This window comes from Homarus americanus, unplaced genomic scaffold (genome assembly GCF_018991925.1).
Source record: "Homarus americanus isolate GMGI-L3 unplaced genomic scaffold, GMGI_Hamer_2.0 scaffold52806, whole genome shotgun sequence".
Lineage (NCBI taxonomy): Eukaryota > Metazoa > Arthropoda > Malacostraca > Decapoda > Nephropidae > Homarus > Homarus americanus.
This window is the reverse complement of record NW_024720773.1, coordinates 7436908-7461067: the sequence shown is the minus strand read 5'-3', so window position 1 is coordinate 7461067 and position 24160 is coordinate 7436908. Positions and strand designations below refer to the sequence as shown.

Sequence of the window (24160 nt, the reverse complement as noted above, 5' to 3'; positions counted from 1 at the left end):
GTGAAGAGCTGCAGGATCTCTGTGAGGTACAAGAATGGTCGAAGAAATGGCTGCTGAGATTCAATGTCACGAAGTGTAAAAGGATGCACCTGGGGCGTACCAACGGTAAGGAGGCGTATCATATGTCCCAACGGGATGAAGAAACTGCACTAGTTAAGACTGTGTGTGAGAAGGACCTAGGTGTGTATGTTGACAATGAGCTGAAGTTCTCGGCCATTGCGAGAAGAAGGTAAATCAGGCAAATAAATTATTGGATCTTATAAGAAGGTCGTTCAGATATCAAGAGTGAAATGCTTCCCCATCTGGGGTACTGTCACCCTGTCTGGTCCCCGAGATGTGCTAGGGACTATCAGTTGGTTGAAAATCTTCAAAGGAGGGCCACCAGACTGGTGCCTGCACTTCGGCACCTCAGCTACCCTGAGAGTTTGGAGCGCCTGAACTTGCCTACCTTATACTACAGACGGGCAACGGGTGGCCTAGTTGAGGTGTATAAGCATCTCAGAGGGCACTACTCAGTCGAGTGTCCTTACTTGGAGCTGGCGGACGCTCGCCCCACAAGGGGTCACAGGTCAAGATTGAAGAAGCCGCAAGTCCAGAAAACTGTGAGGGCAAACTTTTTCGGAGTGAGAATTGTGAACTCTTGGAACAATCTACCAACACTGGAGCAGGTTCAGGTACATTCAGGAGCCGGTGCATGACCAGTAATTGCCAACAGTGTGTAGCAGAGACGGGACCGATCGCCCAAGCGGCTAACAAGCCGATCTTTTGGTGAAGAGGATAACAGTAAAAGTAAAAAAGGAAGCTGCTTGGAGAGCTGTACCAGGTAAGGAAATCATGATAAGTGGTGAAAATAAAAAGAGAAATGGCAGTAGAGGATATGTGGCAGGCAATAGAAAGTACAGACATTGGAATTAATTTTTAAACTGTCAAAAGTAACAAGTCGCAAAGCTAACATTTTTTAAATCAGTGAGAATCAATAGCATTAAAGTGATAAAAGTAAATAAATTGAGAGGAATGACTGACTGTGAGCTGTACTATGGTATGCTTTAACTAATAACGCGAAGTGACTTCTACAATATTAACATTAGCAAAAACACGATATAAATTGGTTATTTCTGTAAATAAATCGTAATATATGCTTAATATTATAACTGAAATTATTTTTATGCATATATTATTTAGGAAAGTTCAGATACATTCTGGCACCAGTACTTGCCAACAGAGACGTGACCGAGAGAGGATAAAGTTAATAAAAAGTAACACATGAAAAATATTAACTTTGAACGAGTTTATATTTATTGTACCGGATTTAAACAAACATTCAAATCCGACTGCCAGGTACTTAAATACAGGTAGTACAGGTTTAATAGTTATCTCTTAATTAACACAGCGTCGTCATTATACACATGTGGGTTTTTTTCCGGTTGTTCGGCCATCTTGTGTACCCTCCAACTCTTTCCTCCCCACTTTAAAGAAGTCAAATCTCTTTTTATATAACTTTTGTTGAGGTTTTATTAATTTGGAATAAAAAGTCGACATAATAATTATCTCTTTACGTATACCGGATGTTGATCAAGACTTTGCTTCAGTGTAGAGTAGGGCCGGAGATGGAATTAATTAATTATTTAATTGAAATGTGGAATTTGGACATGCAACTTCATATTAAATACACTGATAATAAACTAACCATAAAACATTCAAATGATTTAACTAAGGCTGTAGTTATTTAGTTAGTTTTTAAAAGATGTTTTCGCACTTCAGGAGGACCCACGTGAAGCTCTCAATGTAAACAAACTCGCACCTCTTACATGTTGCTTCACTAATTACCCATCAAAATGAGGTCATTCATCCCAAATTTTGTGAGTTAAATCTGGTGCAAAGTTTCAACGTAACCCGTGAGTCTGTAGTGTGTATAATAATAGGTGGCAGGAGTCTTGCTTGAAGAGGTAGTGTGGGGTAGTGGCTCCTTATGTTAGTGTGGGGGTCACCTGTAGTGGTACCACCTTAATACCAGTGTGGGGTTACCTGTAGTGGTACCACCTTACTACCAGTGTGGGGTTACCTGTAGTGGTACCACCTTACTACCAGTGTGGGATCACCTGTAGTGGTACCACCTTACTACCAGTGTGGGGTTACCTGTAGTGGTACCACCTTACTACCAGTGTGGGGTTACCTGTAGTGGTACCACCTTACTACCAGTGTGGGGTTACCTGTAGTGGTGGTACCACCTTACTACCAGTGTGGGATCACCTGTAGTGGTACCACCTTACTACCAGTGTGGGATCACCTGTAGTGGTACCACCTTACTACCAGTGTGGGGTCACCTGTAGTGGTACCACCTTACTACCAGTGTGGGATCACCTGTAGTGGTACCACCTTACTACCAGTGTGGGGTTACCTGTAGTGGTACCACCTTACTACCAGTGTGGGGTTACCTGTAGTGGTACCACCTTACTACCAGTGTGGGGTTACCTGTAGTGGTACCACCTTACTCACAGTGTGAGGTTACCTGTAGTGGTACCACCTTACTCCCAGTGTGAGAACCATACGAAAAGGGTAAAAATTTCACTTGTCACTAAACGAAATTGAAGTTAAAACTATGTTTTTCATGTTGTTTTTGATGTGTTTTGAACGAATTTAACCTTCATTTCTGGCACAAATCAATACCTTATGAGATTGCCCCCCGCCCCCATCTCAAAAATCTAGAGATTTTTTTTATAAAAAATGAAAGAAATATATGGTAAAAAATGTTAGACACAGAAAACCACCGGAAAAACAGTTTGGTCAGTTTATATTAGTGCACCGTTCTATCTCACTGTGTTAGAGATAATTTTTTCCGAATGTTTAAACAATTCTAAGACATTTTTCTCCTATGATTTTTGTCGTAAATTTAGTTTAGGTTAGGTTGTTTTTTGGTGAGTTTTTATGTTTTTTTTTTTACAAAGAAAAAGGTAGTAGGATAAGTTAGGTTATATTTATTTTTGTGTTAGAAATATCATAGAAGAAATACGTCTTAGAATTGTCTTAACATTCGGAAAAACATATTTCTAACACCGAGAGAAAGAACAGTGCACTAATATAAATTGACCAACAGTTTTGAATCTAACCTAACTTAACTGGGGAACTCCACAGTCGTGCAATGTTCTGGGTGTGTACCGCCATGTATGAACATACATAATAAAATGTTAGATATCTCGCTTAAACGTAATTTGCGCCAGAAATGCCATTGAAGAAAAGTGTCTTAGGATTGTCAAAATTACGGTTTGCAATTGTAAAATTCCGAGGTTCGTTTAGTGGTAACAAGTGAAATAATACCTGGAAATTTTTCTTTTTTTTTATGGAAAAATCAAAACCAGACAACTATCATAAATTGACCCAAGTTTTTAAGTGAACTGTTTGTTCCTTAACATTATCACAACAGACACTTGCAGTAAACTGACACTTTTGGCATACCTTTGGCTAGCTGCCAAAGGCTGGCTGACTCAGGTAAGACCGTCATGATGTTGACATAACAGAGGAACCGTACATGTATATCTGGTGTTATGAAACCACGACCGCTCGTCATCAAAACTAACTATGCTTCATATTAGTTAAATTAAAAAATTTCAGAAGCACTTCGCATATTGATGGTTCTTGTAAATAAAAACACTGTGCCAGTTGTCTACTCAACAATGCCATAGGTATTTGGGCGGCCTCCAACTGTTGACAGACTCCTACCCTGAGTCAGTGACCAACTCACCCTGAACACTAAGTAACATATCTAACCTGACCGAACCTAAAATGGTATTAATAGTCTTACGGCCACTTTCCATGTTTGCTTAAGAAATAAATTTATCGTCGTCTTCTACTCCAATTTTGTTTTAAGTTACTGCTGCAGCTGTTGTGTCTTAGAGAGTATGAAACATTTAGAGTTTTGCTCACATAATAACTGACTAAAGTCCAGAAAACAGGATGGCTTTGTCTAGTAGACAATAGGCTCAGAGCATCTTTATTTACGAGAGAAACTTTGGAAAAAATTGTTATTCCTCCATTTGATTAAGTGAATACTTGACAAGAGCACAGTACAGTACAATGGGTCAACATGTAAGATATATACAGTACAGTACACCCGTGCCATTCGGTATTTCGACGATTTGTAGTAAGCAGATGGTGGCTAGCTTGCAAACCTTTTCCCACAGCACGACGAATCACCCCGCGCAGCATCTCGTGTTATACTGTACTCTCAAAACATTAGTGTTTCTGTGTGAAGTGGCCCCTAAAAGAGTTCCTAGTGTCAGTGCTAGTGAAGGGAATTAATGTAAAAGGCAGAAGTCAGTGATGACCCTGACAAAGAAAGTTGAATTATTAGATAAGTTAAAAGAGGGGTTGAGTGCTGCCACGGCTGGTCAGTTGTTTGGTATAAGTATACAGTAGTGTACTAAGGTAGTTTAAGTTGCTATTCGCGGTTTTGCCAATTCGCTCCATTTCTTGGGACCCATCCCTTGTGAATGGCAAGGGTCTACTGTATAAACAATGCCATAAATGTGTCAAAATTGTCCCCTACAATATCTCAATTTTCTTTGTTCTGTTTTGATGGTAGTGGATATTTTGCCGTGACTGGCTAAGTTTCTACTAACGCTATTTTACCGTGAGTGTGTTCTGATTGGCTAATCGTCCATTACTGGCGAATAACGCAAGAACTACCGGGTGTATTTGACTGTGATTCTGGCGGCATTTGGCATTTATTTAGCCGTGAGTCAATCGTTGTGTAGCTGAAGACATACTTAACCATCTTTCTGTGATACATGAAACTTGTCATTATAAGGGGCCACATTTATTAGAACCTAATAGAACCTGACCTAACCTACCTAACCTTACCTAACTTCTTAGCCGAGGGGCCGACCCCTGTCCTATTAAACAGAAAGTATTAAGCCAATCAGAGCGTATTCACAGTAAAACAACATTACAGTAGTAGGAACTTAGCCGGTCACGACAAAATATTCACTGCATTTGATGTTCAGTATTTATGGTGAGTATACAAGTAATTATACATTTATTGATTCTGTGCACTGTAATGATTTATTCAGTTACTCTACTTTATCTTTGGTGTTTAGTTTGGTTAGTTATGGTTGGGTAATTTGTTCCCAGGAATGCATCCTCCATTTATAGCACTACAATACAGATGCTCTCCTACTTATGAATGAGTTGTGTTCCTGAGGCTTGTTTGTAAGCCAACTGAACTGTATATTGTACTGTATGGTAACAATTATAAAGATAAAGGATGTACAGTACAGTACATACAGCTAAACCCCAACCTGTAATAATATTTTAATGTATGAATATTTAATTTAAAATATGAATTATCTTTTGGACCTATGGACAGGTTTGTTCATATCTCTGAAAGTTCCTAAGTAGAGGAGTGCTGTACCTGTACATGTGTATGAGTATTTACACATCCTTGTCATATAATGAGGACTGGTTGTACAGTATCATTATGCTCAGTAGATACATGATCATCTTACTGAGTCATCATTCTTGTGCTGCAGGAGGAACCCCCAGAATCTGACGACTCAGGGGACGAGGTCCCTGTAGGGGGAGTGTTCCAGATGGTTGCTCTGGATATTGACGCTGACGACCCCACCGAAGACGACGACACAGACCATCAAGACAACAACATGGCCGGTGTACATACAGATGGTGATGACTCTCACAACCCCCGTGATGATGACGCTAATGATAATGAGGTACAGTATATAGCGGTCCTCTTACTCTGTTCTTCCACAGCATCAGTTTTGTCATGGTTGAGTTACATTTGGGTGGTACTGTCATAAGAGCTAGGCTGCCAAGTGATAGTAAAATGGTCTTGGGATGCTAAAGAATGTCATAGGCCTCAATACTGTGAAAGTTAGGGATCTTAGAGCGACCACAATTGTTCCTCATCATCAGCCTGACATCATGTACAATTTATCTAATGCTTCTGTAATACCACAAGTTGTTGTAGTATTATTGTTGAAATTTTTTTTTACACATTAACCACTTCACTACAGGGATGTCACTTAATATTTATTTTTTTTGGTTAATGTCAGATGATTTTATTCAGTTCAGGGGGGAACCTGTACACAAGGGTTTAAAATAAAGATGTCATTAACTGAAAAACTTTGTGAACTTTATGGTTGGACCTGTCATCACTAACATTTATTGGTGATGACAGCAATAAATATCAGATAGGTGGTGTCCTCACATGTTCTAACCAGCTACTGTACTGTATCAGGGTTTGTGTGGCATTAGATAGGGCCTCAAGAAAATATGATGATATGTATTACCTTAATCTTCCACCTAATTCAAGAATATATATTGTTTTTCTGTTACATAGGAGGGGAGTACAGTATTAATGTATACAGTAGTGGTTAGAGTACCAGCCTACGTATAGTCATATGTGTCACTGAAACAATGTTGGATCATGTGAAGTTTAGACACCCCACTTTATTATATCTGAGGACTGTTCCAGGCACCACTGCCAGTTTGTGTTCCAGGTAGCATATGTCCCACCATTGCCCACTTCATTTTTCCAGCATGGATATTTGTTAATCCACCAATGTAACTAGTTGTGAAATGTCAAGTACTAATCCCATCTGATAGTCACACTGTACTAGCTGGTGTTCCCACCAGATGGCACCTTGTAATTTCTGTTTATACTGTAGTTGTTTTTAGTTACAGTATAGTCTTGATTTACACGGCCAATTGAACCCGTGGAGGTCCGCGTAAAACGAGAAACGCATAAACGAAATAACAGAACATATGGGATTAATTGAAATAGAGACTGGGCCGACCCCCAAACTCCACTTTCCGACACAATACGTACGTTGTGGTAAAAATAACATCTTAATTTTATGATGGTATGCACACACAATTAATATTTAAGAGAAATATCAATAATATTAGGTTTTTTAACACTTACGTTAGTAGAAAAGATGGCTGGGCACACGGGGATGGGGGGTTGGTTCCGAGGCAGAGGGCAGATTATTGGCCCTCACCTGTATCACTTGTATCAATTGTATCACTATGCACCCCAGAGGCTTGCAGGGCCTCTTTGTCAAACCCCTCAAAGTCCATATCCTCACTCTCACTATCACTGACTTGGGCCGGCTGTGGCGGGTGAAGAACTCGGTAATGTTTTGTTGACTGGGCGACCTTGTGCGCACCCTGCCTGCGCCGCTTCCCGCGTAAATGATGAAACGAACCGTGTAAATAAAAATTTTCGGTCTGGCAAGGTGCCGCGTAAATGACCAAACGCGTAAACCAAATCAGCGTAAATCGAGACTATACTGTACTGTACTTAATGTTCACACAAACACTGTCTGACTTCTCTATTTGTTTACCAAAATGTATGCACTCTGTATTGCTTTCAATGGCGAATCAACCGTCTGTTGTGGGTGAGATACAGGGGTTAAGTGCACTGAGGGCTGGGCACTTGGTGATGACCTGTGCAAATCAGAGGTGCATAGAGGACACGGGAATGTCTTACAGCGCGTGGGAAGGGAATGATAACCTATACTTTGCTGTTTATCTAGTTAATTTGGGGAGTGTAAATTATACAAATGGTACATGTATATAGCCCATATTTATATAAGTACAGTACCTCAGTCTCTTTGTTGACAGAGGCTAATACTTGACTAAATACCTAAATAATAACTTAACCAACCCCTCTAGGTAGTGTTAGAGTGTTTAATCATCATGTGAAATAAGCTGGCTGGGGTGCCTGATCTTCACAACATGATCCCATAAAGTTTACTCTTATCTGTTAAAATACTTCATAAGTTTTTAGCAATGTGTGTGAAAGTCTTCCCTCCTCTCCCCAATGTCACTAGGAAGAAGGTTCTCGGTGACCTCTCTACAGTACATGTGATAGTTTTATTCCCTGAAGCTTACATGACTCGAGCTTTCGTAAGTTGAGGGACACTTGTACTGTATTATGCAAAGTGTCTAAAAAATGTATACGGACTGCCTTACAGATTTTCATGACTATCGTGTGAATGAATTACAACAGCAACAAGTGAGGTCAGTGTTGCTACTGTTATGTCATCCTTCAAGCGATTGCCACACAATATGTAAGACAGTGAATATGCTTTTTACTGGGTCACCTGACACTTTGTCCCCCTCCCCCCCCCCACCAGCTTATTTCGTTTGAAAGTTAACCACTCTAATGCTAACCTGACTTTAAGCTAACCTAACCTGACCATTTTAACTTAATCTAATGATACCTCATGTAATCTAACCCAACCCAATTCAATTCAATTCAGTCCAATCCCCTTAGGTGGCATTAGGGTGTTTAATCCAAAGGTGTGATAAGCTAGGGGGCTAATCTTTGCATAACCCCATTTAGTATATGTTAACTATATCAGGTGTTTGTTGTTGCAGGAGGGTGACAACATGAGTGAGGTAGGTACTGTAGTGTTCAAGTAGTAGTGATGCATTGTGTTAGTAAGTACGTGATCTTCTTTTGTTTTATTTTTAAAGTTATGGTTGTGAGAAAGGGAGAGACTTAAGGCATTTATTGTAAGGCGTTTTAAGATGCACGGAATAGCTAACGTGTCAGCTTTCCCAGACTGTCATTAAAAAATACGACATTATACCGCGTTTTGGGAATACAGTAACTTGTACAACACAGTCTTCAGAATACATTAAAATTAAGAGAACTGTTATTTGGACACAATACGGAATGAAGTAGTGAAGAAAATATATACAAAATTCTGGAAAGACAAAAAAGAAAAAATGTCAGTCAACAATAAATAAGAATAACACAAAAAATCAGGCCCACTGTAAAGGACTCAGAAACCACAAGAAACAACCAGAGAGCAGCTCTGATCTACGCTTCTTCTCTCGAGGCTGTGCTCACATACTTGTGCACGTAATACGACGAATTTCAGGTCTGTTAAAGTCTTTTTTTTACACTTACAGAACTGTTATCAACTTGTTCACCCTTATTTAAAGTATCTTATGAAGATTGATATTAAACTTTTAACCGTAATTGAGTAATTATCAATATTGTTACACCAAAGTCACCAACGGCTAATGAAATCAGACAGCGCCCACGTAAGAAGGGCGGAGCCTAAACAGGTTTCAACTAGGCTCAATCCTTTTCAATTCTTTCATGCTTTAATATACTACCATATATAGAATTATTTTTATTATTATATCACAGTTTTTTATTGCCTTACATGCCTCCAACTCTTCAATACAGTGTTAATCAAAATATTCTCCATAAGCGGCCATGATCCGTGTATTTTCAGTGGGAGAAATCACTGATTGGTTGTTAGCTGTTTGGGCCGCATAAGGCTAATGCCTGATCGTGGTGTTAGCTTTTCCCTCTGAACGTGTCATGCGCACAAGTCAAAAACAGCTTCTGCGCATAAAGAATAGCTAACGAGTTAGCTAATCCGTGCATCGAAAACGCCTTTAGTGTGTGTTTGCTTGAGACTGTGTGTGTGTGTGTTGTTTTTGTCTCCTAACTGGTAATAATTAAAGGGATCTTGATAAGGTAAAGTCTAACTGGGTTGTGATGATATTAATTATAAATTCTGACCTACCTTAATATTTGTGTTTTAGCTAAAGTCAACCAAGGGTGGAGGTTTATGGTGATTACAGGGCATAAAGGCATGTTAAGAATTTCATTACTAACGACACAAGAGTAAAGAACAACCCTGAAATTTGAAGGCAACTGGAAAAATACACAAGTGAATGGTGGTAGATGAGGAGAGTCGAGTGTTGGTGAAAAGTGATGAAATATGCCATCCACAATATAGTTAGATTTTCCTTACAACCATCCAGGAAGGTGTGCTGATACAGTGTAATGATCTTTCCAGATTGACAGTTCTTCATGTTCAGACAGTTCGGACACTTCTGACAGTTCCGAGACAGAAGCAACGATCGAGGATATATTCGGAGTTAAACCATCGTTGGAGGCACAGCGCAACCATCCGCCGGACCTGGAAACAGACTCTGGCATTGTGGACGTTTGCTTTCACCCGAACATCGAACTGCTCTCTGTTGCAACCATGGACGGAGAGGTTATGATGTGAGTATTGTGTCTGTGTGTGTGTTTCCTTACTATTGAAGGTTTGAAGGAGCATATTACACTGAGGTTGTTCATCTGTAAACGGAGTCCATTTCCAGATACAGTATAATACTTTCTGGTAAAAGTCCTATTTCTCATTTATCATTACTCACATCCCAATTGTGTTGGCCTTATCACTTCAATGTTTCTCATCTGTGTCCAGTTACTGGCTTCTCAACGGGATGTCTTTTCCGTAGATATCGATACAGTCGGGATAGTGTCGAAGAGGTAACGCGATTCTCACATCACAAGAAGCCCTGTCGAACTGTTTGTTACAATGGAGACGGCACCCTTCTCTACACTGTTAGTAAGGACAAGTCACTGGCTGTCATCGACACCCAAAACTCAGCAGTCAAAGAACACATAAAAGATGCCCACGAGTCGCCTATATTCAGCTTCCTTCCCATCGATGAAAACTTATGTGCCACGGGCGATGATGACGGAACAGTCAAGATCTGGGACTTGAGAAAGAAGAATTCAATCTTCGACTTCAGGTGTGGTGAACAAGCCGTGTCATCTCTTATTACAGATGAGAGTAAAAAGATTCTAGTTGCTGCAGTTAATGATGGATCAATTGCTGGATTCAATATCAGGGGAAAGCAGTTGGAGACACAGGTATGTTAGTTTTGTCCACCAGTATTATCTTCACATAGGGAATTAAGAGGTCTATGGCAGGGTGTATTGTAATTTCTAGCTTTACACTAAGGTAGGCTGCTCATTAGAGTTAAGTACAGCTTCAGTCTGGATGAGTAAAAACAAGTACAGCATTGCTAGACAAGTGTAATTTATAAACTCGTGTCCTGCGCTAGGTAACTTGGTCTTCCAGATTCTCTTGTGCTCATGTCAGATTTTCTCGGCAGTCAGAATTCTACGGAAGTGAGATGACGTCCCTCGCCTTGGTGCGGAATGACACACGTTTGGTCGTGGGGTCTGGAGAGGGAACACTCTTCATCTTCAAATGGGGAGAATTTGGCTTCCACATTGACCGTTTTGCTGGTCATCCAGACTATATCCACTGTATTATCCCCATCACTGATCGTATGATGCTGACAGGATGTGAAGATGGCAATATCAGGTAATTTATGGTGTGTGTGTGTGTTTGCCTGCGTGAGTTCTTGCATGTAACCTCAAGAATATTAATCAAAACTGATGTAACAACAATGCATTATCCTCAGAGCCGTGCACCTCTATGCTCATCGCTTCGTGGGGGTAGTTGGGCAACACAATGACTTTGGAGTGGAGAACATGTCAGTGTCCAGTGACGGCTCAATCCTGGCATCATGTTCCATGGATGAAGTTGTGCGCTTTTGGAACATCGAATATCTTTATAACACCGAAGTAGATGATCGCAAGAAGGTATGTGTAATACTGTACTGAAGAACCTCTTAGTTGTCCTCCTCAAGTGTTCTTAATATTTGAAGGTTTTTGGGGGGACTAACAGGCTATATGCCAAGTTGTATTAGTCAATTAACCACAACTTTTTTGTGTCAAGGAAGTGAGATTCTTCAAAAGTTGATGAAATGAGACAATTTTGAAGTTTTGTGTTGTTTTGCCACAAGTCAGAAGGAACTGTGGGGGAATAAAACTCTTGACAAGTGGAAATCTCTTTAGAAAGAATGCTTTAGTAATGCTCACTGACCCACACTCATAGTGTAATTTTGCATAAAGTAACCCAGTGTCCTTGACCTTTGTCCCTTTGATCTCAGAAATATAGTTCAACCAGAGTGTTTCAGGATAAACTGATGCATCCTAATTAAGAATTCTCCCTTTATCCTTTCTATAAATTAACTTGCACACAATGAAACAAGCAATGGTACCCTCTACTTGACCCAGCTCTGTTAGTGTGGGCATATGTATAAAATTGTCACACTTATGATTTTTGTTTTACGTAATATCAACCACTCTGGTAAGTACTGTACATAGAGTTCATGGAACAAGTTGCTCCCTTAGACTTGAACTCAACACTAAAGCTGTGTGATAACATTCTTCCCACTACCTTCTTTTGTTGGATTCTTCTTCTAAATCACTTCCTAACCTTTAGTGGAAGCCTTTTTTCCTCCTGTTCTTTCCATTGTATATATTTGTAAGTTTGGTAAGACTATCCAATTCTCATATTTATATTTTCCATAAAGCTTAGAGGTATATTTGGTTTTACTTGATATATATAAGGAAAGGTTGTCTCTCATTTATTTATTTCTTCTCATTTCAGGGTAAAAAGAAACAAAATCGAGGGTTCAATCTGGAGTCTTCAAAACGACGCAACAAATTTGAATTTTTTTCAGATTTTCCTGATGTTATGGAATCAGATGATGAAGGTGGCCCAGTGGCAGGACCCAGCCATACCATGGAATGAAGAGGTGGTCCCCAACACCACCACTCACATTATTTTTTATATTTTATATCAAATGTTTCTTGTATTGACAAAATTAGTGTCACTTTATTTTATATTTATATTCTATATCTTTCTAAACTGACGTACATTTTTTTTATTTAATAATGTTGTAGTCAGATTTTTCTTTTGTATTATGTGTGTACTGGTGCTGGGCTCATAGTCAACCTGCAGGCAGATAGTATGAACACTTCCTCTGTGTTCTGTACAGTGATAACCTGCTAGATAAGGTTCCTCCAGCCTTTGTGATACAGGTGATCATGGTTCAAATTTCTAACAGTTAAATGACAAAAGTAAGTTTTTGCCATCAACAGTCTTATTTCCCCGTTTTCTTATTTTTTATTTGTGTTCTATGATGTAATGTGAATACTGTCATCAAACGTATAAAATGTTTATGTACTAATATTGTGAAAATAGATGAGAAAGTAGTACAATATTGTAAAGATAATTTTACAAAGTGAGGGTTTGGTTGTCATGGCCAGGCATGGCAGCTCACAATGTTAGTGACTGACTTCACACAGTTAATGTCTGACAAGTCCTATGACATAAATAAATTTAAAATACATTTTGTATTACTGTACAGTATAATTACAGTATACTCCAGTATAATACAGTTTATATTCTAATTATCATAAATACAGTAAAGTTCAACAACACAAGACTTCACTTCACCAGAAATCTAAATATCCAGACTCTTCCAGGACCTGTCTCTACTTTTTGGGGAAAATCAGATAATTTTGAAGTACAGCACTGTAATGTATTCTGTTTTTGTTTAAAATTACTGTAGTTGGCCATCAAATTTTTACTGAACTGTTTATATTCATTGTATTATCTTGTACCCCAGGAACATTACCCAGAAAATGCATCATTTGAAAATCCAATTTAGTCTAGTTGAGTGGAGGTTGACTATTCTGTACTAAACAATAATCCTTCCATTAGCCGGGATCTTCAATCCCTGGAACTCTTCAATAAGAGGAAAAATTTCTCCATTCTGGGCATGGGAACGAATTTCCAAGGATTGCATCATTTGTACGACTCGGGGATACATGCCGGGCACATGGTTGGTTAGGCTCAGAGTGCTCATGAGCTACAATTGGCCACTATTGTCATGTGACAGCATGGGATGGCTGATACATCTTGCAGCCCATCTCCTCATACTCTTGCATCATGACTCTCTTAGTTCATTGTTTACTGCCATTGTACAAGCTTGTTCACTCGCTCACTGCTGTTTTCATATATGATCTGTGTTGTGCAATAATGTACATTACTGTATCAGTATAATTATAATCAGTCAAGAATACTGTTAAAGCAGTGTTAGGAAATAAAAAGTGTGATGCTAACTGTCTGCTACTAGTTGGCTGTGGTTCCTGCACCAGTCGTGCAGTTTGTGCATTCTTCTTTTTGTTGACATCAGATTGTGTCAGAAGTACAGTATGGTGTACAGTAATTAGACAAATTTAAGTATCTTTTCATTTTTAAATACTGAATAGTGAATCCAGGGTAGCCATTTTTTATATTAAAATATAAAATTCTTCCATCATAGACATAATGAAGGTGTCTTTGGAAAGAATTAGCAGCACTTTATTTTTGTAAGGGTACTGTACATTGTTCTTAGTGTTGTTGATTTTAATTACTTATTCTCAACTTCTGCTAAACATACTTGTACATAGATTAACATTTAGTTATTATCTTTGGTCATACATTTAGGTCATTTATATTCAGGTTCTTGTATGGAACACATGTATATACTGTACTGTTTAAGAGATCAGTAAATTTCTATTAGTATACGGTAGACTTTAAGGTCTTCAGAAACCCAGATTTTTTGTGGAAGTTTGTGGAGTTTGTTTTATGTAAATGAATTATTATTGTGTTGAAGACTTTATATTTACCTGTAATGATAATTTTAGAAGGGATTTTCAAGTTATGGTAAACCCTGCAGTTGTTCATGAAAAAAACGAGGATTTTTGTATGAAAATTAGTATCACCAGAAGAATAGCCCCAGCTTATTTCCCTGGATTGTAATGTGCTCTCTCTCTCTCTCTCTTTTTGTTAAACATTAAATGGAGTGTAGAAGGGAGGCGGTGTGTGAGAAGAGATAGGAGATGTGAAGAAGGTGGGGGCTGTGGTGAGAGAAGGAGGGAGGATTGTGTGCCCCCTTTACTCTGAGTGGAGATGAGACAGAGAAAATATGATTACTGTAGGAATAGAGGAAACCATTTAAAAGTTGGTTAGCTACTTGTTATTCCTTTCATAACACAAATGCATTCAGGTCACATCTATACTGTGACGTTTATACTAATCTAGGTTCATTTGTTTATGTTTACTCAGTAGGTTTGTTTCACTTCATTATATTCATGGTATTCTTTTTTCTGTCAGGCTTTAACTCAATAAATCAGGGATGATTGAAAATACTCTTAACCTTTTACTTTATTAATTTCAACAAGTTAAGATTGACAAAATCACTTTAAAGCCTATAATCCTAACTAAGGGACCACATTCTCACGGTATAACATTGAATGAGGGATGATCCACCAAGCACAGACACTACATCCTTACTGTCCTGCTTCCAGTATCAGACACCACAGGTTCAGCCAATCAAATCACAGTGCCCATGATATTACATCTATAGGTCCCTGCTATTGGCCACGGCCCCTACACATAGCACTCTCACTCCCTACACTGTCTTGATAAAACACCATAATGCAATCTAGGGGGAGGGGGGGGGGTCAGGCCAAGTTAGGTTATATTAAGTTAAAATAAGCTTATGATACGTTAGAATGGGTTAGCATAAGTTAGGCTTGATTAGATTACATTAGGATTGGTTATGTTAGAATAGGTTAAGCTAGAGTAGTTAGGTTGATTAATCTTAAGGTTGAATAAGCTGGGTGTCCTCATCTAAAGGTGATCCCCCAAAATATCATCAATAAAGGGGATTTTGGAAACACTTGTGAAAACATGTCTAAAAAAAACAATGACCAACTTCTCTGTCCTGTGTGTTATGAGTACAATAAAAGAATCCATGTCTAGGGAAAGATATAATTTTTGAGTTGTCTTTTTCAGTTGTTGAAAGATGGCCTTAGGCTGTGTGTGTGTGGCATCTGTGAACAAACCTAGGAAAGATAATTGCCTAGCCTAACCTATCCTATCCCAACCCAAGCCAATCTCGAGCTTTCTTTGATTTGGCCCGGTTTCAAGCCTGGAGCAAACGGAGTATCTTAGTATGCAGGTCTGATCTTCATCTCGGTAGTCTTGAGGGAATAGTGATAGCCACGGAAAGGTTCCCAGTTGACACCATCAGCAAAAGAAGTGTGGTTGCCTCTGTGATACTGGCCATTCAGGTTTGAATGATGACATGATTTGTACCACCAAGCACCTTTGAAACTGAAAGTAAAATTTTTTAGGATAACAATTCTCTTCCTCTATCTCATTTAATTGCACCACATGAGTGTGATTATATTAATGAATGTCATACAAAGAAATTATCATCATCGTTTCTCATGGACATTTTCTGCACTTTTCGTGGGTAAGCCATGATTTCCTGATGGCAGCTCCTAGGTGCAGTCTCTTACATCTTGTCATTTGTTTCTTGACTGTGATGTTATTTTTCATGACGTCTCCCTATGTCATTCTTGGCCTACCCCTGGCTGTCCTCCCGCCACATTCGAACTTTTGCATATCTTGTCCCAGGTGGTTACTTCCATTCTCTCCACATGCCCAAACCCTCTCAAATCACCTCCATGTAAACCAATACTCTCAACACCCAGCTGCCGTCTTAGTTATGTACGGGGATTTCCTATTTTCAATATCACGTTACATATTCAATCCATCTCACCATTGTCATTTGACTAGTTGAAGCCTATGTCTTCCTCTGTAACTGATCATGACTCGCCTTCGTACACCATTACATACCTCGTACTGGGTGCAAACAACTTGCCTTTCAAGCGAAGAGAAGGTCCTCTCGCTTTCAATAAAGGCAACTGCTTCATTTTACCTTTATTGTTGGTAAGAAATTTATAGGGTAAAAGGCTGGTAGTGTTATCAAAGAGGGGAAGGGGTACAGCATGTCAGTACAGTATTAGGTTAATATATGGAAGTGATAGAAATGTCGAGTAGATTGCAGGGTAGTGTGGTCATTTTGAGAGAGAGGAGTGAAAGGTGGCAAAAAGAGTTAAATTTTTACCACATGTTTGTACCATCTCACTATACCAATGCTTGTATCATCTCACTATACTTACTCATACATCTCACCACATGCTTGTATCATCTCACTATACTTCCTCATACATCTCACTGCACATGCTTCACTCTTGTCATTATTAATCTTATTCCCATTCTTTTGTTTTATGTTATTATTAATTTTTTGTATACTTCCGCAGTTTTTAATTTCACATCCTATACAATAACTCCTTCATGCAGACTTCTTGTACATTTCACACTTAACTTTTTCCCATACACTTACACCTTGGAGTATCTCTGATCTTAGCTGCAATACAAGTACTCTATTTTCAGTATTAACATTTCCAATGCCTTAAATATTAAACATAGATGAATAACATTTTCTTATTTTACCAAGCTATAGCTTCTAGTATCTTCTCCCATTCACTTTACATTTTAACTCGCATGAAATAAATTTAATTTTGCAGATCTTAAAATGTCCTTACCTTACAGCACAGTTACGATTGTCATCAATATCGACATCATAGTCCTTGGTGGTAAACATGTTGCCGTTGGTGTCGCTGAATCCATCTCCAGCATCACCAGTGTAGCCATTGACTTCTACTTTATAAGAGGAACGTTTGTCATGAACATAGAAGAATTGATACTGAGCCCAGCGTGTGTTATTGTTAAAGTCTGTGAGGTCAAAGCGTATTTGGTTGAACTTCTGGTATGTAAGAAAGTGGATGAGGTCGAGCCCCGCCCAAAACTCGCCAGAGAGGTGACCAAAGCCTAGTAAGTACTCCATCCAGGTGCGGTAGAAATCTTCTCTTGGGACTAAATCTTCTCGACGTTGAATGACCGTCCAGCCACCTCCGTCTGTGGTCATATCACAGTAGACTTGAACAAGAAAGGTGGGGCATAAATAATATGGATAAATGTCATACACTCCACTAGTTTTAAAGCCAAGTTTTCTCCATTCCAGGCAGTTGTTGTTTTTTATACCAAGTCTTGAAAACATCATTTTAGCGTGGTCAGTGTCATCAGTTGGGTTTTGAGCTTCTTTATAATTTCTGTGCAACAGGGTAGCACCTGCAGTTGAGTTATCAGCCACCACCATCACTGATGCACTACAGATGCCCACTACCATCATCACCCACACTGACTTCTCCATTATCACTTGACAAATCTAGAATATATAGAATGTGCATATTAAATTTCTTGTCATCTACTAATTTTCACCTTAAGCTATACAATACATCGAATTAATAGATCTTTTTAAGTTGTATGTACGGTACATATTATTCTTAGGTATAATCATCACATTTACTCAAATTAGATCAATCTGCAAAACAACTTTACATGGTGTTTGGTATATTACTATCCTGACTTCAATACAGGAGGTCCCTGGGTTACTAACAGGCTGTTCTTAAGTAGGGTTTGTTTGGAAGTCGGATCACATACTATGTGCATCCCGTACTTACAGAACAATGTTTAAAATCCCACTATATCATAGCTTAATTCCTTATATACATCTAAAATCACCTAATTTAAGACAACAAAATGGCAAAATACAATGAATAAAAAGTAAAAAAAATAAAGTCATCAGGTAAATAAAATACCGTAAATTTAAAATTTAACCCCGTTTGCATGAGTGGGTGTTCGTAAGTCAGGGACTGTTTACAGGATTCCCAGCTCATTTCACCCTGGAAATTAGGATATAATTTAACATTGAGTGAACTATCCTCTTATAGTCTTACAATCGTTACTACAACCACGGGAGACAACGACCACATATTCCGTTTGTGTGTTTCCTTACATCTTGCCACTAGGTTATAAACTTTGCCACTGCGAGTGTTTCTGAGGTGACTATCATGACAATCACACTACATGTCAACCAGAAGTGACTTACCATGAGCGCTGGTATGTCTGGCTTTGAAATGGCATCAATGTGTCGTGTGTGCTGCTTTACACCACTGTGCTCAGTGCCACTGTCCCCTGATGTCGGTAAGTGCACCCCCGCCCTCTCACTTATCTCTCCCGGCCAACTGTTCCAGGAACATCTTCCTCCCACACAACACTCCCCCCACACCCACCCTCCTCAAACCCACACCCCCCACACCTTCCTCAAGCCCCACCCCCAACACACACACCCCCACACCTTCCTCTGAACACACACCCCACCTTCTCTAGCACACACCCCACACCCCCCACCTTCCTCTGACACACACACACCTTCCCTCAGAAACACACACCCCCCACCTTCCTCTGAACACACACCCCTTACACCTTCCTCCTGAACACTCACACCTTCCTCTGAGCACACACACCCACACCTATCTGAACACACCCCCACACCCATCTCAGAACCTCACACCCCCCACACATATTCGCTCTAGACACACTCCCTCATTCATCTCAACCACCCACACCACAACACTATCAGACACACACACCCCACACATTCATCAGAACACACACACCCCCACACCTTCCTCCATCACCCCACCACACACATCCCCACACCTTCCTCTGAACACTCACACCCCCACACATTCCTCTGACCACCACACACCTTCTCTGAAACACACACACACCCACCTCTGAACACTCCACACACCCCACCTTCCTCTGAGACACACCACCCCTTCTCTGAACACTCCCACACACCCCACATTCATCTCCATTCCCTCTAGCACACACACACCCCACACACCTTTCCTCTGAAACACACACACCCCACCTTCCTCTGGCCTCACCCCCACACACTCTGAGCACACACACCTCTGAGCTCGCACACACCACCACACCTTCATCTAGTTACCTTCACTCTCAGCCTTCCTCACCTGCTCTGCACACACACACACCCCCCACACCTTCACTCTAGACACACACACCTTCATCTGAACATTCCTCTAGACACACACACACCCCCACACCTTCATCTCAGACACACACACACACACACACTTATTCATCTCAGACCATCTGCCCCCACATTCATCTGAACACACAGCCACACATTCCTCTGATAACCCACATTTCATCCTAGACACACCCCACACATTCACTCTAGACACACACACCCCCACACCTTCTCTGAGCCACACCCCCACATATTCCTCTGAGCACACCCCCACCTTCCTCTGTTTACCCCCACATTCCTCTGAGCACACACCCCACACCTTCCTCTAGACACACACACCCACACACCTTCACCTAGCCATCTTACACACCCACACCTTCCTCTGAGCACACACCCCACCTTCCTCACTCTGAGCACACACACCCCCACACCTTCCTCTGAACACACACCCCCCACACACCCCCACACCTTCCTCTGACACACACACCCCCACACCTTCACTCTGAGCACACACACCCCACCTTCCTCTGAGCACACAGACCATCTAGACACACACACCCCCACACCCCAACATCTCAGACACACTTCATCTCAGTTACCACACACCTTCATCTCAGACCCACACACCCCTTTCATCACACCTCTTTCCCCCACATTCATCTCTAGACACACCCCACATTCCTCTGAACACACACCCCCACATTCCTCTGAACCTCACCACCACACCTTCCTCTGAACACACACCCCCCACTTCCTCCTGACCACACTTCCTCCTGACACACACACTACATCTGAACACACACCCCCCCTTCATCAGACACACACCCCCACCTTCCTCTGGACACACACACCACAACTATCTGGTTGCCCCCACACCCCATCTCTAGACACACACACCCCACACATTTATCTGAACATACACACCCACACCTTCCATCTGAGACACACACACCCCCACATATTCATCTATTCTGCCCCCACACCCTTCATCTCAGACACACACCTTCCCACGCACCTATCTAGGCCACCCCCACGCATTCATCTAATTTTACACACCCCCACACATTCCTCTCAGACACACACACCCACACATTTCCTCTAGACACACACCCCACCTTCCTCTGGACACTCCCCCCACATTCTCTGAACACACCCCCACCTATTCTCCTGACACACACCCCTTCCTCCTGAGCCACACCCCCACACCTTCTCCTCTGAGCACTCCACACCCCCACCTTCATCTGGCCATCAGACACACCACACCCACCACCTTCCTCTGAGCACACACACCCTTCTCTTACACCTCCCACTCTGGATACACACCCTTCCTCTGAGCACACACACCCACACACTCTGGGCTTTTACACACACACACCTTCTCTGGACACTCTTTGCCCCACGCATTCATCTGAGCCACACACGCAGCCATCTCAGACACACCCACACCATCTCATTCATCTGCAGCTCTCTACATTCATCCTGAGACACTCCACCCCACATTATACTGACTAACACACACACATCCTCTGAACACTCACACCCCCACACCCTTTACTTAGACACACACACCCCCACCTTCCTCTAGCACACACCCCACATTCTCTAAACACACACACCCCACCTTCCTCTAGGCCTCCACACCCCCACACCTACTCTGAGCACACACCCCCCCTTCCTCTAAGCACACCCCCTTCCTCTGACACACTCACCCCCACCTTCCTCTAGCCTCCACACACCTTCCTCTGACACACACACACCCCACACATTCCTCTCAGACACTCACACCCCACATATTCCTCTGAACCCACACACATTTCATCTCTTTATATCTCAGACCCCACACCTTCATCTGGGCCTCCTTGCACATTCCTCTGGACACTCCCACATTCCTCTGGACAACTCACACCCCACACCTTCTTATTAACCTTCACTCTAACACACACACCACCTTCCTCTGAACACACACCCCCACCTTCCTCTGAACACCCCCACACCCCCTTCCTCTGACACTCCCACCCCACACTCTCCTAGGCACTCACACCCACCTTCCTCTGAACACACACCCCACACCTTCCTCTGACACACACCTCCACTGTTACTTCCCTGAACACACACCCCCACCTTCATCAGACACACACACCCCACACATTCACTCAGAGCACACACACCTACTATCTCTGGACACACACACACCACACACCTTCTCCTGAGCTTGCCCACACCCCCCACACATTCCTCTGAACACACACCATCACATCTTCATTGCACCCACACATTCCTCAACACCTCCTCTACACACACATCCTTCCTCTGACACACACACCCCACCTTCCTCTGGCCACACGCATTCCTCTGTCCCACCCCCACACCTTCCTCTGAGCACACACACCCCCCACCTTCCTCTGAGCACACACCCCACACCTTCCTCTGAAACACCCACACCTTCCTCTGGCACACACCCCACCTTCACTCTGACACACCCCCACCTTCATCTGAGCACTCACACCTTCCTCTAGTTGCCCACACACATCCTCTGACACTCACACCCCCACACCTTCCTCTGAGCACACACCCCCACACCTTCCTCTGAGCACACACACCTTCACTCAGACACACACCCCCCACACACCTTCATCTGAGCACTCACCACATTCCTCTGAGCACACACCCCCTTCATCTCGCTCACCCATCTCAGACGCACCCCCACGCATTCATCTAACGCTTACCTTATTCATCTGAACACACCCACCACACCTTCCTCTGAACACACCCCACACCTTCATCTCTGGCCCACACCCACCACACCTTCCTCTGAGCACACCCACGCAACTTCATCGGCATCACACCCACCCACACCTTCATCTGAGACACACCCCCACACCTTCATCTGGGCACACACCCCACACTTCTCTGAACACACACACCCCACACCTTCCTCTGAACACACACCACCACACCTTCCTCTGAGCACACACACCCCCACACCTTCTCTGAGCACACACACACCTTCACTCTGAGCACACATCCTTCCTCTGAGACACACACCCCATTCATCTAGACACACACACCCCACACCTTCATCACACACACACATTATCTAGAACTCCCCCCATCTAGACACACACATAAATATCTAACACCCTTCATCTCAGACACACCACCACACATTCACTCCACACCCCCCCCACCTTCCTCCTGAACACCCTTCCTCTGAACACACACCTTCCTCTGAACACACACCCCCATTCCTCCTGACACACACCCCCGCCTTCCTCTGAGCACACACCTTCACTCTGAGCACACACCCCCTTCCTCTGAACACACACCTCCTCTGTTACACACCCCCACCTTCACTCTGAACACACATTCCTCTGGTACACACACCCCCACACACCTTCCTCTGAACACTCACACACCTTCCTCTGAACACACACCCCTTCCTCTGAACCTCACCCCACACCTTCCTCCTGAGACACACGCCCCATCTGGACCTCCCCCCACACCCTTCATCTGAGACACACACCCCCACACACTGCTTCCCCATCGTTGCACACTTGCACATTCCTCCTGGACACACACCCCCCACATTCCTCTGTTTTACCTTCATATCCTAGACCTCCACACCCCACACCTTCCTCTGAGCCCACTCCACACCCCCACACCTTCCTCTGAACACACACTTACATCTGAACACTCCCCCCACACACATTATATAGACACACACCCCTACACCTTCCTCTAGACACACCCCACACCCATTCACTCCTTACACACACACCCCACACCTTCCTCTGGGCTTCCCCTTCCTCTGACACACACACACACCTTCCTCTGAGCCTCCCCACACCCCCACCTTTATCTGAGCACACACCCCCTTCCTCCTCTAGACACTCCCCCCACACCTTTATCCTAGTTTTACATCTAGACACACCCATCTCAGTCCTTTTTCCACATTTCATCTCGCCTTCACACATTAGTGTCCTGTAGTGCCTTGATATAAAACGTATGTCATTTATGGTTATTTGGCTTCATGTTGGCTTCCACATATGTTATTAAGCTTATTGTGTTTATATATATTGTATACAAAGCATGTAATACATGTCTGTTGACCTGATATGTAGCCTGTGTGTCCCCTTGTGTCAACACCATCATCACATGTGTATGCACTCGTCCCACACCACCAGCCTCTCCCCACACTGTGTCTCAGCACAAGCCCACCCCTACTTGTGTCACGTCCCTAGCCCTCCTGTATAAACATACTTCAGTCTGCCTGGAAATTAATACCCTGTCATTTTGCTTATTTAGATAGCCAGTGCTAAAATTAACCTATTCTTTAACAGTACTTCATTAATCCACCTCTAAATGCTGTTTGGTAAGTATAAATACATCATTATGTCTTTGTCCTCAAATACCTCAAAACTTATTTTGTTTCAATACTTTGCATGTTTTATCACAATGTCCATTTCTGTAAGTAAACATTATAAATCTTCACGTGACATAAATAAAAATAAACACATTTTTCCTCCTCCCCTCCCCTCTCCCCTCCCTCCCCCTCCCTCTCCCCCTACCTCTCTGTCCTAGTATCATGTGTGTGTGTGTGTGTTTGTGTGTGTGCTTTATGTCACACTGTTCATGTTAGTGTCATGCACGAGTACTG

At 42.1% G+C, this 24160-nt stretch overlaps 2 protein-coding genes across 3 annotated transcripts; one reads left to right on the top strand and one right to left on the bottom strand.

The window, feature by feature from the left end:
* Window positions 1-1749: 1749 nt before the first annotated feature.
* Window positions 1750-14353, top strand: LOC121860978 (WD repeat-containing protein 55-like). 2 transcript variants are annotated; one of them, XM_042358400.1, is made up of 8 exons: window positions 1750-1859; window positions 5526-5723; window positions 8398-8418; window positions 9843-10054; window positions 10291-10708; window positions 10954-11168; window positions 11269-11449; window positions 12303-14353. In XM_042358400.1, the coding sequence occupies exons 1-8, from the start codon at window positions 1836-1838 to the stop codon at window positions 12444-12446; spliced, it is 1413 nt and encodes a 470-aa protein (XP_042214334.1). In that variant the 5' UTR covers window positions 1750-1835; the 3' UTR covers window positions 12447-14353. The 2 variants fall into 2 exon arrangements, with proteins under 2 accessions (XP_042214334.1, XP_042214335.1); XM_042358401.1 differs by lacking the exon at window positions 8398-8418.
* Window positions 14354-14896: 543 nt separating this feature from the next.
* LOC121860979 (fibrinogen C domain-containing protein 1-B-like) lies at window positions 14897-18559 on the bottom strand. Its single transcript, XM_042358402.1, has 3 exons — window positions 18550-18559; window positions 17144-17826; window positions 14897-15863 (listed from the first exon to the last, which is right to left on the bottom strand). Exons 1-3 carry the CDS (start codon window positions 18550-18552, stop codon window positions 15698-15700), a joined length of 852 nt encoding a protein of 283 aa, XP_042214336.1. The 5' UTR covers window positions 18553-18559; the 3' UTR covers window positions 14897-15697.
* Between the last annotated feature and the right edge of the window lie 5601 nt (window positions 18560-24160).